Raw genomic sequence first — 17,531 nt, 5'->3', positions numbered from 1 at the left:
GTTCTTTGCCTTCTTTTTCAGCGCATCATTTTCGAAAGTAACTACTGAAGAACTCCAACAAAAATAATTTTAAGTTGTTTCAATGTGACCCAAAATATCCATAGATGGATCAGTCATAAATTAAAATATTTCCTCCTCGGAAAGATAAAACATGTTCACCATGGCTACCAAATGAACATAAAAGTAAAACCCCTTGCTGGAATATCTCCCCTCCAATCCCATTATAAATGGAACCGAAACTAGAAAGAGCCACTTCAAAATGAGTATACGTTTCCCTTCTCACTTGCGAGCACATGTTTATATTTTCTTTCACGAAACCCAATAAATCACAGACACTTGACACACAGACCCTATTCTGACATCAGAGAAATACTAATGCAGGAGAGCAATCATTTGAACGGAACATGTATAAGTAACGTCATCTAATAGTAAACATTTCATTCCAAATCTAAAATGCAGAAAAGCGTCGTTAGGCCCGCTGCGTACTACTTACCGTAACGCACGGATGCATTTTTCGTCTCTGAAGAACCACCTAGCACTGACGCAAAGACGCATTGTTCGTCCCGAATGGGTTAAAGGGAAACCGCTTATTCAGCCCAAATCTTAAAGAACCGAAACAAATCCCATTACATAAGCAAAATATTACTCGCTTATTGGGACTAAAAATCTGTTGAATAGGACCAAGGAATGTGAAAACAAATCCTCAAAAAACTATAAATCGCACACTTGAAGTTAATTTAAAGTGGGTCATCGAGCCTAAAAATTAGGGCATTAAAAATTAATGATGTTTCTTATAACTTTCAATTAAACCAAGCAATATTTGCTGAGGAAACCTTTAACTAAACTCCAACTTCATGATGGCACTATTCGAGAAAAGATCAAAGTTCAATGAAATTCCAAATGTATTGCACGCTCAGTTAGTAAGTACACTTAAGTCATCAATGTACAAAATTGATGAATAAAACAATTTTTTTCAAACTAATTTTTTAGTAGTAAAATATGTAATTTTGCATTTAATTGGTATTTTAAATAGTCCCTATAAACTTTTTAGAACTTAGTTTTTCACTGGTTATTGAACTGAATTGATACTGACTAGAAGAAATGTAACTAAAATTGCATTGGTCTGAAAACGTTGTGAACGAGTGCAGAAAAGATTCTTAAGTTTATTTTAATTTATTTTTGAATGAAAAAAATGTTGTGAACAAAATTATTTCTTCCTTGTATGCTCGCCATACATAATCATAATAGCACTTCAGTATTATTCATAGCCTACTTGGTCATGCAACACAGGTCCTGTTAGCTTAATCGGATCAGCCGTTTATTAGGATCAAAATGATCTCGTCCCGATAAACCAGAATCTACTGTATATTGTAGGGGGTTTATATCGACCACTTTGATGGATCTTGCCTCAGCCAGAGGGGAGGAAATGCATCCTTCACTATTCAAAATATCTCATATTAAAAATTATGTTACATACAGCTTTGGATTACACAACAGCATAATCAAGTAAACACTTGTCTCAGTGAGGTCTAAAGATTAACATTCTCCTGAGATTAACAGTGAGTACTTTTATAATCATCATTACATGAAGCATTGCTGTAAAATGCAAAAAAGAGAAAAGAAAGAAGGAAAACAAAAGAAGTTCTTAGAGTTTTAATATTAAAATTTCCTAGTTCTGTTACTACCATGTTTTGTATTTAAAGTCATTCAACATATTGTAATAAAAAAATAAATACTTACAACCTCTGTCCAATGTAACTTCACTTAATCTGTATTTATTAATGTCTGACGTATCTAAACCAAACTCGGTAAGGGTAGCAGCCATAACATCTTCTACACTTGTATCACTAGTTACTGGGATTACACGATGAGTATCAGCCGCCCTTGAATATATAAAGAATTTTTTAATGATGAATTACCAAAATCAGGGTGGCGACAGAAACTGTGAAAAAAAGTTCCCTGACTTTTCCCTGATTTCCCCGATTAAGTTCAACAAATTTCCCTGATTTATGTTACCAATGATAATGGTTTCCTTGCTTTGCCCTACTTGAAACCATTGCATATTAAATAAAATGCAGTGTTTAAAGCATTTTAAGCTGTTAATTATAAATATATTTTGAAAAGATGCTTCTTTTTTTAGTAAAAAAAGTACATTAAATTATCTACAGGGAAATATTATCGGAAATCTAAAACAAATACTTTACTTCCATTAACCAGTTAACATAAGAATTCTAAGAAATTATTAAAAAAACTCTTAAAGAAATATTTAATCATGATAGAACTAAAAAGTTTACAAAGAGATAATTTTGAACTAAATTTTCAAGCAGTATAATTATTGCTGTAAGAATAACAAGTAATGGTGAAAATATAAAAGTAAAGTAGTTTTATTCACGTAAATAAGAAACATATTTATGTAAAACAATTTGAAACCTTATAACAACTAGTCATATTGAGCTATTACCTGATCAAGAACTTAAGTTTTAATGAATGAATACAGCATTTTAACTATTAGAAAACAATGAAAATATTTACTTATGTACACAAGGTAACTCAATTTCAAATGACTTCCTTATTTGTCGTGTAAAAGATCTTAGATTACTTTTGTAAACAACATTGAAATGCAAAAAACAATCAATTAATTTCAAAATATATATGTCTACCAGCTGCGTTGCCCAGCTTTGCACGGTCTATCTCGAAAATAAAAGTTATGTGAAGTGATGCGTGTTCAACAATCAGGCTTGAACAAAAAAAAAAAAAAATATCAGCAAAATTTTGCGGCAGAGTGCGGAAAAATAACTAAAAAGTAAACATTTTAAATCTCCCCGATTACAGGAAAACCCTTTAAACAAAAGTCGGATTTTTTTTTTCATATTTGAGAATAAAAAAAGGCAACACATCTTTCTTCTCAATGATTTTCTTCATGCTACAAATTTCAAAAAAAAAAAAGGAAAAATGAGATGAAGCAAGCTTAGGAAGTTCATTCTGTGCTTAATAAGTTAAGATTCAATACTTAGACGTCGAGAAAAAAAGATGCACAAATATGCGGCAGTGTATAATCGCACCTCATTAATTTTACTTTTTTCTAAACAGAAAATTGGTGGAAGATGCATAGGAAATGAAGATACTTAATTTTGCAAAGCAAAAAAAAAAAAAATTGTTTTCCTTTATTTAAACAATTTTCCCTGATTTTTTTTTTTTTTGAAATTCCCAGATATTTCCCTGATTAATAAAGTTCCCTGACTTTTCCCTGATCTCCCTGATCTGTCGCCACCCTGAAAATTGAAACAATTTTTATTTGAAAACTCCATGTTTTACATTATTTTAAACAAACAATTCAATTTCTATACAATCTGAAGCATTGTATAAGAAGAAAAATATAACTCACCGAAATTTCCCAGGGTATACTTTTACACTTCCTAAATTGGCATTTAATGGTCGATAGCGTAAGAGAATTGCAGGCCTTTTACCTTCCTTCCTAGTTAGACTTTGAACAGGCATAAACTCTTCAATTTCTTTTTCAGGGTGCTCAGCTAAAATAAAAAAATTTTTTACATTTTTCTATCTAAAACATAATTTCAAACACTAAGACAGAAAAACTAAAAATTAAAATATCTATTAAGAAAATGAAAATAACTTGAGAAAAATGATGCAAGGCAAAAGCACTATTAATTGGCCTTTTAAGAGCTGGATTGAAAATTTTTGGTGAACTATTCATTTCAGATCTTAATACAACAATTAAAACATGGGAAAACTTTGGACTGAACATTTCCGATACCATTTCTATTAATTCTTTAAGAAATGGCAACATTTTAATTCAAAACTTTTTTCCTTCAGAAAGAAGGCCACAAATTGGCCTTCAAAAATTCAAGTCATATGTGACCATAGGGCTGGCAGTTTCATTTTCATCAATCTTATGGTTAAGTGTTTGAAATTTAATAAATTTATTGTGAGCTTAAAACACATTGCCATATTTGTAAAATTAATTATTTCAGCACTTATAAAATAATTTTTAAAGTCTCGATATCTTCGTACTTTTATCTTTCAATTTAAGGAGAAAAAAACCAAGAAACTGAATACTTGAATAGAGTCAGTAATAAAAAAAAATTTGTGTTTTTTAAAACTTCAGCCAAAATGAAGTAGCTGCCTCTTGAACAAGTAGCAAAAGCTTACAAAAGAAGAATGAGTGATAGAAACAATAAACACAGGTTTTCCACTAAATGGAATAATTTGATTTAGCCCATTTATACAAGTAATACTCTTAACTATTTATTAATGGAATGATAACAAATTCCCGAACATGAAACACAGGAATCATATCCTTCGCTTCTTGATATAAAATGTTAAGAACCTACAATTGAATCACCATTATTCACTTTGATACTAAAAAGACCACTATTCAGGGGTTACAGTAGAGATTTTAAAAAAATTAGGAAACTGTTTTGATAAAAGTTTAGGACATTTGTAGGATCACAAATGTCAAGAGAAATAAAACAAACATCATCATTTTGAGCATATGCTTTGTTTTAACTTTGTTACGGACAGGGCACAATGGGTAAAAAATAATTAAGTGATAGACGTAGTATTTTGAACTTGAGATTCGATGGTTTTAGGAAATTATAATGTTTTTGTGGGTCTCCACAAAAATTTTCGATAGTAACAAGGATGTCAGTTTTCTGAAATTTCCTTTTGAGGTTTGGAAAGTTTGCCCTACCTGTTCCAAAAACTTTATTTACTCTATAAAAGAAAGAGAGAAAAAGTGCACACCTTATGCTTCTCTTTCTTTGTCTTTAATTATCACATTTAGTATCAATTCTTCAAATGTTGTCTCCTTTCTTGCTGTTATTAAATATTAGTTTACATTTTTCAGCTTTTCTTTCTTCTATTTCGTTTGCACCACCTGCAACTGCTATGCCCAGTTTTTGTTGCATCCACAACAAGAATTGAAATGTTTGCCTTCTAATTGCATTGCAATGGTATCTAAAATGCATGATTTTTTTTTTTTGATACAGTGACATTTGAATTTTGAAATTTTAACACTGAACTCCAAATTTTAGATATTTTCAAATGTAACTTGGAAAGTTTCATTAGTCATTAACACACCTACATAGCAAATAATGACAAAGAACGCCTTCGTTTACATCAATGAACTTTTCTGATGACACAGAGGCTAATGACCTCAGCTGCCTCCAGAAAAAAAATCCTGGATTCCCCCCTGAATGCTCCCCCCCCTCCCCACATAATGTCCATTTAGTTTGTTTTTGCATGGAAATTGACGACTGAACACCTTACCATGAGCCCGAGCTCAAACCCTGTTCAAAGTTCTAGAGCACGAGCCTGTTTCGGGCCCGAGCTTGAGTCGAGCCCGGCTCATCTTTAGTAGCAACAGCTCTCATATGCAAATCTTTTCCTCCATATCACTTTTTATTATAGTACTTGAGATTGTTATATTGTTCTTCATACATAAAAAAAAATCCTGGATGAAAAGGCTGTTAATATTAATAAAATGGCTTAAAAGTGTCAGATGGCCACTGGCAACTAAATAAAAATTTAAATTTTCAGGTCTTCCAATTTATACGTGAACCAATTATATATCGGAATTCCTGTATCTTTTCATGTTTTATGCTGGAAATTTGGTATTGTTAGTTAAGCTTTTTCTACAGATCTACTATGTTTTCCTTTACTCCGAATTTTTGGAGAATATGTCTGTCATAATTAATAATATTCATCAAGTAAGGCCTGTTAAAATAAAATCCTAAAATTATTTTGCTTTCAGAATCTTTTATTTGCCGTTTTCATCTGTTAAAGAATTTTGATCAGTTTGCATCCGATAAAAATAATTGAATTTTATACATTTTCCATGCTAACTACTTTATTAGGACAAAAATTAATGAAAATTACTTTTGCTGTTATTCAAATCATTATTGTAAAGTTTCTTAAGTGAAATTCAAGGCTCTACTACGAGTGACAAAAAAGTTAAATGCCAAAGAGATAACAGGAAGTATCCAATGTTTTTTTAACACAAATAAACAGATTACTGAATACAGTGTTTTAGGGTTTCCAGGAACTCCATTTTTAATTCAAAGTTGTCAGATTTTGGATGCAAAGATAATGGGTAATAGCAACGAAAATTAACAGCAGACAGCTTAAATAGCAAAACAAAAACAAAGATGACAAAATGGAAATCAGAGTTGAAAGGTATTGCATGATATCGCTTTGAGAAAAGACCATTAAGCAATATATTTTTCTAAAAAATCCCGTAAAAGACATCTTGCTTTCAAAATAAAACCGCTAGTTAATAAATTAGCAATAAATTTCATGTTAGAAAAAATTTTGCAACAAATCAGTTGTCGCATTTAGCAAAAGGAAGAATAACCATAATGCAGAAAAACAGAAAATAGTTGTAAAAACAACAAAACATGTGAAAAATAAAACAAGAAATCTCAACGTTAAGACAGATATAAATAAATTAAGAAAAACATAACAAAAAACACCTACAACACAATTAAAAAAAACTATAGGAGTTCAAAGAAGATGGCGAATAAAAGACTACCAATTATATGAATATATACTGAACTGCAGAGAAATAACGAATGGCTTTAAGCTTGTTAACTAGGATTCATTTGCGTCCCAACAGTGTTGAGCAATACTAGACCAAGGGTGATGGTGGAATCAAGTAAAATTTTCTGAAGACAGTGTGAAATTTTCGGAAACTATGAGGAAGCTCAACCCCTCTTTCCTCCCTTCTCCATTCGAAATAGCAACTCAAAACTTTCAAAAATTTCGGATCACAAACACCCTATACAAGACTTATTCAATTGTTTTTTCACATAATTTTTATGCTCTTTTAAGCAAAATTTCAAAGAATGGCAAGTCTCTGCAATATAAGAAAGACCGAAAATGCATTCTATTTTATACATTCCACAACAATTAAGAGGATCAATAGAATCCTTAATTGGAGAAAACAGAGCCTTGAATTTTAAACGTTTAAAAATCTCAATGACCTGAAATCTAATAGAAGGAAAGAATGGTAAAAGGACCAAATTCTTAGTGATGAAAGTTCTGTTACAGACATTACGTTCAGATCTTTTAGAAAGCTTTTTATAAATGGAGTGAAAGTAGGCAAATATATTCTATCAATTGTTGCAGCTTTAAGATAATTAAGTGCTGCATTAAGAAGTTCCTGTGAAGAACAAGCCTTAATAGTATGATTAACAAAAGCACTGAAATCAGAATATTTTTGAATAGGTGAATGAGCCAACAGTCTATGAGTTTTATGATTAAGAGCATTTTCAAAACAGAACTCAGTTCAAGAAACAAGAACATGGAGAAAGGAAAGACAGTTATTTTGTTCCGATTCATATGATAATTGAATATGAGAATCTATAGAGTTTAAAATAACTGAAGTCTCATCAACACTAAGCAGATTATGGTTCATAAGAACAAAACAGTCATCAACATAGCGAACATAAAATTGAAACTTTTGGATCAGCTTAACCTCCAAGTAATGAACGTAAATATCCCTAAGAATAGGGCTCAGTGGGTTTCCCACAGCCAAACTATTTACCATAGTGTAAAATCTAATAGTATTAAAAAAAAAGTTTTTAAAACAAATCCAAGTAAGAAACATTAACTCATCAATTTTCTTAGAGGCAAAATGAAATTCAGAAAGTCGAATCTTAAGGTATAACAAGGAGCCCTCATGCTTAACTTTTAATGGAATAGACTGATTTGAGAGCCGAAGAAATAGCCTTTAACTCATTATCAAAAGGATCTTTAGAAATTTCCGAATATGGACCAGAAAAAATTAAATCATTAGTTTTATCAACATAAAATGACTTATCAAGAACAATACTTTGACGACCCTTGTCAGTTTTCATAACAACCAAATCTGAAATAAAAACTAAATTCCTTACACAATGATTAACAGCAAAAAACAATTTTAGAAATTTTGTAATTAAAGTCAGTATTAAAAGCTATGAGATGTCAAATAGAATAGTTTTGAGTTGAAGATAAAGCATTAATTTAAAAGCTTTCTCAATAGGAGCAATGAGCTTAAAAAAGAAGGTTTGATAATTACAGCAATATTATCATTGCACTTAAGGGCATTCAACTGGGAACAATTCAAAGGACCACTAGAAAGACTAACAATCATGTTCTTGTTAACAGTGGGTAAATTATCTGAAAGAACAACTTGCGAATTTTAAGAGTTTAGTCCGTTTCTTTCTTAAAGTCGCTTGATGCATTTCAGAGGAACGAAGGGTTCTAAACCAAGAATTTCCATCAATAACATGAAAATCAGAAATACAGCTTGAAACAGAAAGATGTAAATCATAAAGCATACATTTAATAATGATAGACGCTTTCTAGTTTCCTGGATTGAAGCTCGAGATAGAGCCAATTTTGACTCAAAGAGAACTTTATTAATTTTGATTGAACTAGCTAAATTAAATTTCAAAGAGGAACTTTGGATATCTTCTTACATTGATGATCTATTATGTATCAATTTCCCAAATTTTTCTGATCTTAGCAAAACTATTTATTATAATTCATTAACCTCAAGAAAACTAGTTTTACTCAAAATAACTTCAATTTCCTGGATTTTAACATACAAATTGATTCAAATTGTTACACTACAATCTATGTTAAAAGGCATGAATTTAATTTCAAAGTTAACAGTCTTCAAGTTCTTTTATCCTGCTTAAGTAAAAAGGTTTTTATTGGCATCATTGTTTCACAAGCTATTAGAATAAAAATAATTTGCAATACTATTTCCACTTTTAATCAAGAAATTTCTGTACTCTAAAATAAACTTTTTAAAAATAACTTTCCTAGAAATCTGGTTAAAACCATTTGCTCAAGTATAGCCTTCGATGAACATTTTGCTTCTCTTGAAATCGCTTAACTGTGTAAATGTATAATAAAACCGCGACAAACCATTTGACTGGATCATTTTTGTGGAAGCTGTTTTTGCACATGTGAAACGGAAGATTTGAATTTAATTTGGACTGTTTGTCGGACATGGATTTGTTTTATTTTATTTTGATTTTTATGTTTATAAATGGACCGAATATTGATTAGCTGAATACTGGATTGGGTTTGTTCTCTTCAGATCTCAAGGTATGATGATTTAAGTTATTGGCTGTGGAAGGCTAATAATCGAAACTAGATTTTCCCGATTAGTTGAGGCGAAACCCACTGCTTTTTTTAAATTTTAGGTTTAAGTTCTTGTTTATGGTTTGACATGTGGTGCATTTAGCCCAATGTTACTATTGCATACACTGGAGCTTAAACACTCTTTTTAGTTTGTAGATTGAAAATTATGTTTTGAAAACATTATTTTCACAAAATTTTAATTTTAACAAAATTATGACCTTTAAAAAGCACAGAGAAGAATTATTTTTTAAATATCTTTCTAACATTTTTTTAAACTTTATTACAAAAAACTAAATTAAAATTTAAAGAAAAGGAACTTCAAAACTAAAAAAGATTAAGAAATTAATCTTTTAATGATTTAATACCTTTGGGCAACAAAGTATCCATATCCTATAACATATTTAATGCACAAATATTCCAAGAAGTTTCAGACAGGAGATTCAGGGTTTCTAAGAAAGCAGAAAAGGATAAATTCAATCCTTTTCTGCATTGAAAAAGGGTTCCTTAAAATTCTGAAACATCTGTCAGCAACTTCCTGCAATATTTTACATTAATTATGTTGTTTTTTATGGTTGCTGTGGCTATAAATAAAGATTTTAAGATTCATGAGAAGAAAATATGAAAAGAAGAGAAGAAACAAGGATGTGAATATGGCAAACATTTTTTGACTTATTTTATTAATACAGCCACCATATTTAAAAATTACAACAACTGACATGACTGCAAAATGTTTATGAAGAACTAAATAAAAGAAGTAAAAAAAAAGAAAATGTGTAAATTAATTATTTTGCTTAACTTTATCAAGCACTAACATTCTAAGACTCCCATACTCTATAGCATCTAAACGTACTTAACAGTTTAAACCTGCTTCTTCCTCTGAAATCTTCTCATAAACATAAGATAAAAACTCACTACCAAAAAATTAATGCCAATTTTTATGAACCGTATAGTTTTGAATTAACTTGAATGCAACAGAATGGAAAAGAGTGAGATAGGATTGAGTTGGTAGCAAAAAGAAGAGCATGTATGTCTACCAGTACAGAAGATATAATAAAAATGTTGAAAATAATGGCACACACAAAACTACTAACTCTAAATGGTAGAATCACAGTTAACAAAAGCAAAATGAGTTTCATAAAAGTAGATGCAATATGATTGCAAGTGCTTAAAAGTTGGGACTAATGCATAAAATAGTAAAACTTTTCTTTAAATATAGCATATTTTTAATTAATTATTAACTTAAAATTTGAAGTCATTTCAATAAATAACTCAAATGACTGATGACATAACTTGACTACAAAAACAAGAAAGTTAAAGTTGCTACAGCACTTAAAATAATTTCAATGTTCACTTACCATAGACATCACACAAATAATAGTGTTTTGGATCGTCAGATATGTGAAAAGCTCTTAATGCAGCACACTAGAATTGAAAAATCCATTATTAACAAGTTTCAGTAAAAACAAAGTTTGCATTAAGATCAATAACTAGCAAGATCGTACAGTAAGAAACTTAACAGATGTAAATACAAATGATTTTTAATCCAGAGGATGTCATAACAGGGTTGGTGATGCATATAATTTTACCTTAGCCCTAGCTTAAGGGCAGTAGCTTACTGCTTATTGAAAATTGTTTTCCCAAGTATACCTGAATTTATGCCACACTAGTACCAATAGGAAAACTTTAAAATAAAAGCCAAACTAATGATATTGGATAAAAGCATACACCAATAACAAAACAATATGTAAATTTGTCTCAGCAATTCATTTTGGAAGCTTTTTAGGCTAAAATTCTGTCAAGAACTGAGAATTGCAATGTTTATCATTGTATATTACCGAAATTCAATTATGTTTACATATTATTGGTTTTCTATAACCATGCCAATGACAGAAAATAAAAATACCTTAAAAATGAAGTTAAAGGTGTCAGAAATCACACAAGTACGTGCAGATTATCAAAATTCAACTTGAACTGGAATAAACAAGATGCAATGCTTTTTTTTTTCAGTAGTGTTACCATTATTTTAAACAATCTTCTAAGAGATAAAAATGTTTTAATAGTGTTTTAATAGTTTCTAGTTTCTTTAATAGTAAAAATGTTTTAATAGTTTCTAGACAACAGACTGCGCGTGGAACAATGTTTACACTTGTTTTATAAGATTATGTTTTCATCATTTAGACATTTTTTATGGTAAATGTTCATATTTTTTTGAAGGAAAAAAATGTCAAGTTTTTTAGAATGTGAAAATTAGTCATGGGACAGGGCATGTCAAGGACATTTAACTGATTTTTTTTTAATTAAAAAAAAACTGGTAAAGTAAAATACTGTTGTTGAAGATCTGAAGAAACATAAATTATCCAGAAGAAAGTTCTTATTGAGATTAAACAAAATAATAAAACATCAATATGAAATACAAACTTTCTGATTGTTTAGAATCATCCATACTTGCACTTAGCATATTCATTTTAGAATGAAAAAAGCATTCATCTTTAAAAAGGATTGAGGCTAAAAATTTTATTATTTTAATGATCAAAATGATTTTTTTTAAAGCAAACTTTAAAAAAAACTACTGTGGTAAAAATGGACTTATAAAGGGTTAAATTAATGAGAAAAAATTCAAGCACTGATATTCACTAAGCAATTAAGACATAATTTAAATCCTACAATCATAGAGGGTAAAGGGCGTCATATTTCATCCCCCTTAAGGTTTATGGTCTGTGAGTGAAATATGTTATGATCAATTAATCCACAAAACATTATATACCACCACCAACTAAGCCTATATACATGGTAAGTACAAAAAAAAAAAAAAAAACACACACAGACATTTTAATGCACTTTTACCAGAACTAAAAATAGTTAATCCTATTTTCGTCCAATTGCTAATACACCTAGTATAAGAGGTAATAAGGTCATAAAAAGAATAGATAAGGAATTGTATTAGAGCAAAACATCCCAAATTATGCATTTAAATTACAAAGTATTTCATTAACACTTGAAAGATTGATTTTTCAACCCCCCAAACAACTTCTCAAACGAGTTCTGTTCTTCACCCAGGAGCAAGTTTGGTGCTTCAATGAGGCACATTGAGGGCAATGTACCCATATTTCTCATTGTTTGTCTTGATAAACAAGTTTTTGGCATATAGGATACTCTGCATCATCTTTTACTTGAATCTTGGTTTACCCTAAGCAAATATGACAACTAGAACTAAATAAACACTTTCTAATAAATTATAAAGAGCATTTACAAATAGTACTATGATAACTGGAGTTCTCAAAAATCAGAAAAAGTGCTACCAAACAGCAATGCAGAGAGAGGAGTAGACTCATGAAACTCCACAAATAAATAGTGTTCTTTATTGCAACCAATAAAAAATATCACTGGTGATGACATCTAGTGTTAGACCAGAGAAACTAAGGGGGATGGAATATTACTATTTTACCCCAATAAAAGCAATACATTCAAGTTCATAAAACTTCAAAACATAGATAAAAACTATTTATGTATGCTGCCTTTTTTTTCTCTTTGCAACTTTTGTTTTATGAACAACTTATAGCCAAGCTCAGCAAAAGAAGGGGGAAAAAAGGCTTAGAATCAACAACGATAGATAGCAAGATATGAAATTAAGTACTACAACTCAGTGACACCATTTCAAAGAACTAAAAGTAATGTAAGAGGAATCAATTCATATAAATTGATACTTAATATTATTTACGCTTTATGATTTAAAATATTTTGGGAAAGTAACTTTTTAAGATGTTATACATTAATGGAATGAAATACCTACAATCATTTGCTCCTTTGTAGCATTTCTTGAAACTGTGATTGTCCGAAACATTCTCCTTTTCATAGATGCATTTCCATCGTAAACTTTTACAACTTCTACAAAAAATTAAAGAGACATTATAAATATTTGCTTTGCTAAAAGTAAGGCATGAACATCTTAAGAAAAACCAGAGTAAAATATTGATGCAAAGCTTAGAGCAACTAATTCAGTATTGACGGATGGAACCAGTTTTTGATTTTGGAGGGGATATTATCCGAAGGGGGATCAAACTGCAATTTTTAGGCACAAATAGTGGATCTGATACAAATTTCTCACAATACTTCTCCAAAATGCAGCTTTTGGGAACATTTGGTCATTACAAGGATGTGTCTTCTCTAGACTGCACTTTTCAGCATTGAAAGTTGTTTAAGTACTAAGAAAGCAACAAAATGCCAGATGTCAATGCAAATCCTGCTGCCGGTTTTATGAGAAATAATCTCTGAACAGCATCACTAAGCCTACAAAATTTCACATTTACAAAATTACATATGAGGCTGTCGAGCCTAGTGTATTAGGAGATTGGACTTGTAAGCCTAGAAGTGTTATGGTTGGTCACTTAGCAGTTTATTACAGGTGTGCACAGGGGACTGGATAAAAGTTCTCTTCTCTTTAGCCTTATGTCCAAATTGGAGGTAGAAATGACTGGTGATATTACCTTTCAATGGTTAATTCAATGTCATCTCTCAAGGGTGTATTCGGTAAAAGCAATGACTTGCGACTCTATTAGATTCAATGCATCAAATTTAACTTTTTTGGGAGATTGTGACTATAAACATGATCACACAAAAGCTGCTTAGTAATATTTGGAATTCAACCAAAAGATACATCATAAAATGAATCCAAAAACAAACTATAAATTCACTTAAAATAAAACAGTTGCCTCCCTTTCTTAACTCACTTTCCTGTTCCGAAACAACAACAAAAAGAAAAAAAACATTCAGGTTTAACATCTTGTAAAAATAAATCTAAAAACATAAATTAAGATACAGGTAGCTGACCTGTGCCAAACATTTGCGCTCCAAATTTAGCCCTGCTCTAAAACTACCACGTAAAAATACTATCTCAAAATTCATTTTCATCAGGTAGATTATTACTGAACTCAATAACTAACAAACTTGATACTGACTTAAAAATGCATATCTCATAGTTCAGTATACTTAATGAACTTACTAGGAGACGTTACGGTCTCGGAAATTCAGATCGAGATGAGATTTGGCAGATTAGTAGTATCCCCAAAGGGTACTCTCAGGGTAAAGTAATAAAGCACACTAGCCATAAATTTCCGAGAAAATTGTTATCTTTTCAGAGTCACCCTATATTATTTTTTATCTTGTTGCTTACTACTTAAAGATTTGTATAAGAATTGAGTGTTTACTTACGGCATTCGGCCGCATGTTATATCAGTAGGCATCCGGTAAACACCATCCACCAAAGTTCAAGTTTGAATACGTACTTCCATGTTTTCGCCACTTGGTGGCGCCCTCGTCACGATCTCTCATGAGCGGGAAAGTTGTAGAAAGTTCCAGAAGCTGTTACATCGATCATACTTGGTACACGTGGACCAATGAGCGTTGAGCACGTCGTTTTGAACTTCTGTTCTTAAGGGTGAATCGCCGTTACGTTCGGCGCAATCGGGCAATTGATCTCTGTCCAAGTGTGTGATCTGTTAGCCATTGGAGCCATGTGAAGGCTTGTTTACAGCCAGTTCGGGAGATTGTATCAACGTGAGCAAGGCAAGGAAGGATAGTAGAATGTTCAGCATACCTCCAAGTTATAAGATGCTTAGTTGAATTTCTCCACGTTGGTAATATAAGATTTGAGTTTCATCTAGTCATTTTTGCTCACTACTTGAAAGTTTTTACTCATGGTTGTAAACATGATTAGTATTAGGCAGCAGACGTAGGGTATGATATAGTGCAATATTTTTCCTGCTATTTCAGTTAGTGCAATAGTTTAAATACCCAATGGCCCAGTTCATTGTTTATTCTAACAAATGTTTTTAATGTTTTATTTACATAACATTTTTGCTTCAATAAAGGCTTTTGTTGTATTACATAATCAATTCTTTCTTGCAACTTTTGGCACAATTACACTCAAAATACGTGAGTATTCTTTTAACAATGCAACAAAAACAGCCTTTAAAGATTTACGCATAACTTATAAACTAGTAGAGATTATTCGTAAACAAGTGCCCGGTTGTCATGTGGGCAGCGCTCTGGAGTTCCATGCGGCCAATCCGGGTTCAAATCCACTGCAAGTTTCTTTTTTGTTCATTTATAAGGTGACTATTACCGCTTTTTGCAGTTTGATTTGAAGGTAATACTAATTTTTAAAATATGGTGTATTTTTAATGTGTGATAGTACATTAAAACTCTATTTACTATTCTCACAAACAAGTGATTACACATTTTTAGATATTATAAACTTTGACGAAGTAAATGATTTTTGCAATAAATACATAATTAGTTTCTTTGTGGATGAGTAAGAATGTTGTTTTATTGCATATAAGCAGGTAGTCAAATTTTAAAAACCCTAACCGTACTTATCAAGCAATGGCTTTTCTCCTTGATTCTGTTATTTGTACATTTATCGTCTGCTGTATTTTACATTGAATATTCAACTCTTTATTTTCCATCTATTATCGTCTGCAATGTTCATATTTGTTTTCATCATTAAATTTATTTATCGTCTGTGCTGTATATTAGACTGGAATATTCTATACCGTGAAAAAGGATTTCAGTTTTTAAAATATTATGAATCGAAATGGTCAGTTATTGAAGTAACCCTGAAACAAATAAAATCTGTTGGCAAAATGGATCAAAATTCATTGCACAGTGAAATGTTGAAGCAGAGATTAAAAGATGCGGTCGTTTATTACGAGAGCTTGCTTACTGAAAATCATTTGATTGCATCAGAATCATCAAGTTCAATTTCTCATGAAGCAATGTTAATGGGTGAAGAAATTTATGAACGTACTATGTATATGCTGGTTGAAAAAATATTTGTAACTGATGACGAACTTGCTCAGGAAAATGAAAACTGTGAGGAGGAACCTTTCGAGCAAGTTGAAATTCAAAGCTCATCAGCTGAATACGAACCAGAAGAGAAAAAAAGAAGAGAGGTAGAGCATCTTCCTTTGGATTACAAAATTAAAGTTGTGAACATAGCAACGGCTCACCTCACATGGAATCTACAAACATTACAAAAGAAAGGATGCAGTCGGTTAAAAAAATGAATATTTATCGCAATGGGAGAAAGAAATAAAAAATGGAGGAAATCTATTCGATAAATACGATGCAATCAGTTCTTGGACATATGATCGTTTTCGAGAAGCTCGAGAGAATTATCAACAAGTTACTACTCGGAACTTGCAACAGTGTGCTTTACCAGCAGCACGACAGTTTACAGATTTTGAATTTAAAGCATCTGACAGTTGAGTAAAAAAATTCAAAAGGAAACATGCCATTCGTCAACAAAAAGTCACAAAATATGTTTCAAAAAGAGAAACTACAACAATCGAAGAAACTTTGACTTCTGCAGACACTTTTATAATCCAGACGTTAAAGTTGATACCGAATCTCAAAAACGATTTATGTTATCAATACTGACCAAACAGGTAAGTATAATTAAAAACTTATTTTACGATCTTCAGACCAAGGGCGGATCCAGCTTCTGGTTTAGGAGGAGGTCATTTTCGGAAAGGGAGGGATAAAAGGGTAATTTTTGTGCGAAATGGGCAATTTTTTTTCGAAATATGTCCCAAAAATGCAATTTTATTCTATATTTGGTCATTCAAAAGATGGGTCATGACCCCCCCCCCCACGATCCTCTCTCTGGATCAGCGCCTGCTTTTGACAAAATATTTTAATTCCCATTTCTTTTTCCCAGGATGTCAGTATCAGTCGGTGTACAACAGGACTTTGGCTCAAAAGGGAAGTAAAACTATTTTCGTCAAAAGGCACAACATGAATAAAGTAACGCATTCATACACCGCTCAATATTCTCTTACCCTGTCTGGAAAAGTTCTGCCCCGTATATTTGCTTGTTTACAAGAAGCAACTGGTATTTTTGGCCCCTGAATTCAAAAAACAATTGATGAATACTCGCAAAAATATAAAAATGTCATAATAACATCTTCGAAATCAGGAAAGCCAACGACAGGACTATACATCGAATTTTTGAACCGTTGCTTAAAGTTTTATGTGGGAAAAGAAGAATTTCTATTGATTAGCGACTCTTGGGGAGGACAAACAAAACCTGAACTATACGACCAAATTTTTCAGGATGATGAAAAATCTCCAACTTGTACAGTTAAAGTGATTCCACCAAAATGAACCCCCACTTGTTCAACCTTGCGACGTCTATTTTTATAGACAGGTAAAGAATTTAATAAAAGGTATGCAAAATTGCGCGTATCTCGTTGAAAATAATAGAGAAATCAATACCCGTGAAGACTGCATAAAAATACAACCACTTGTCCATCATCAACTGTCATTGCCAATTTTTGATAAAATGATTGGATATGCCTGGTATACTTCTAAACTTTCTG

At 31.4% G+C, this 17,531-nt stretch overlaps 1 protein-coding gene across 1 annotated transcript in view; it reads right to left on the bottom strand.

Annotated features, from left to right (window-relative positions):
* The window catches only part of LOC129218400 (diacylglycerol kinase theta-like), a 112,066-nt gene that overhangs the window by 53,428 nt on the left and 41,107 nt on the right, over window positions 1-17,531 (bottom strand). Inside the window, exons 8-11 of the mRNA XM_054852651.1 lie at window positions 12,944-13,038; window positions 10,509-10,575; window positions 3,386-3,530; window positions 1,741-1,883 (exon numbers count right to left, since the gene is read on the bottom strand). Coding sequence (XP_054708626.1) covers window positions 1,741-1,883; window positions 3,386-3,530; window positions 10,509-10,575; window positions 12,944-13,038 — 450 coding nt within the window. The remainder of the gene's footprint in view (window positions 1-1,740; window positions 1,884-3,385; window positions 3,531-10,508; window positions 10,576-12,943; window positions 13,039-17,531) is intronic.

This window comes from Uloborus diversus, chromosome 3 (assembly GCF_026930045.1).
Source record: "Uloborus diversus isolate 005 chromosome 3, Udiv.v.3.1, whole genome shotgun sequence".
Taxonomy (NCBI): domain Eukaryota; kingdom Metazoa; phylum Arthropoda; class Arachnida; order Araneae; family Uloboridae; genus Uloborus; species Uloborus diversus.
The sequence above is the reverse complement of the archived record's forward strand: the minus strand, read 5'-3'. Positions and strand labels throughout refer to the sequence as shown.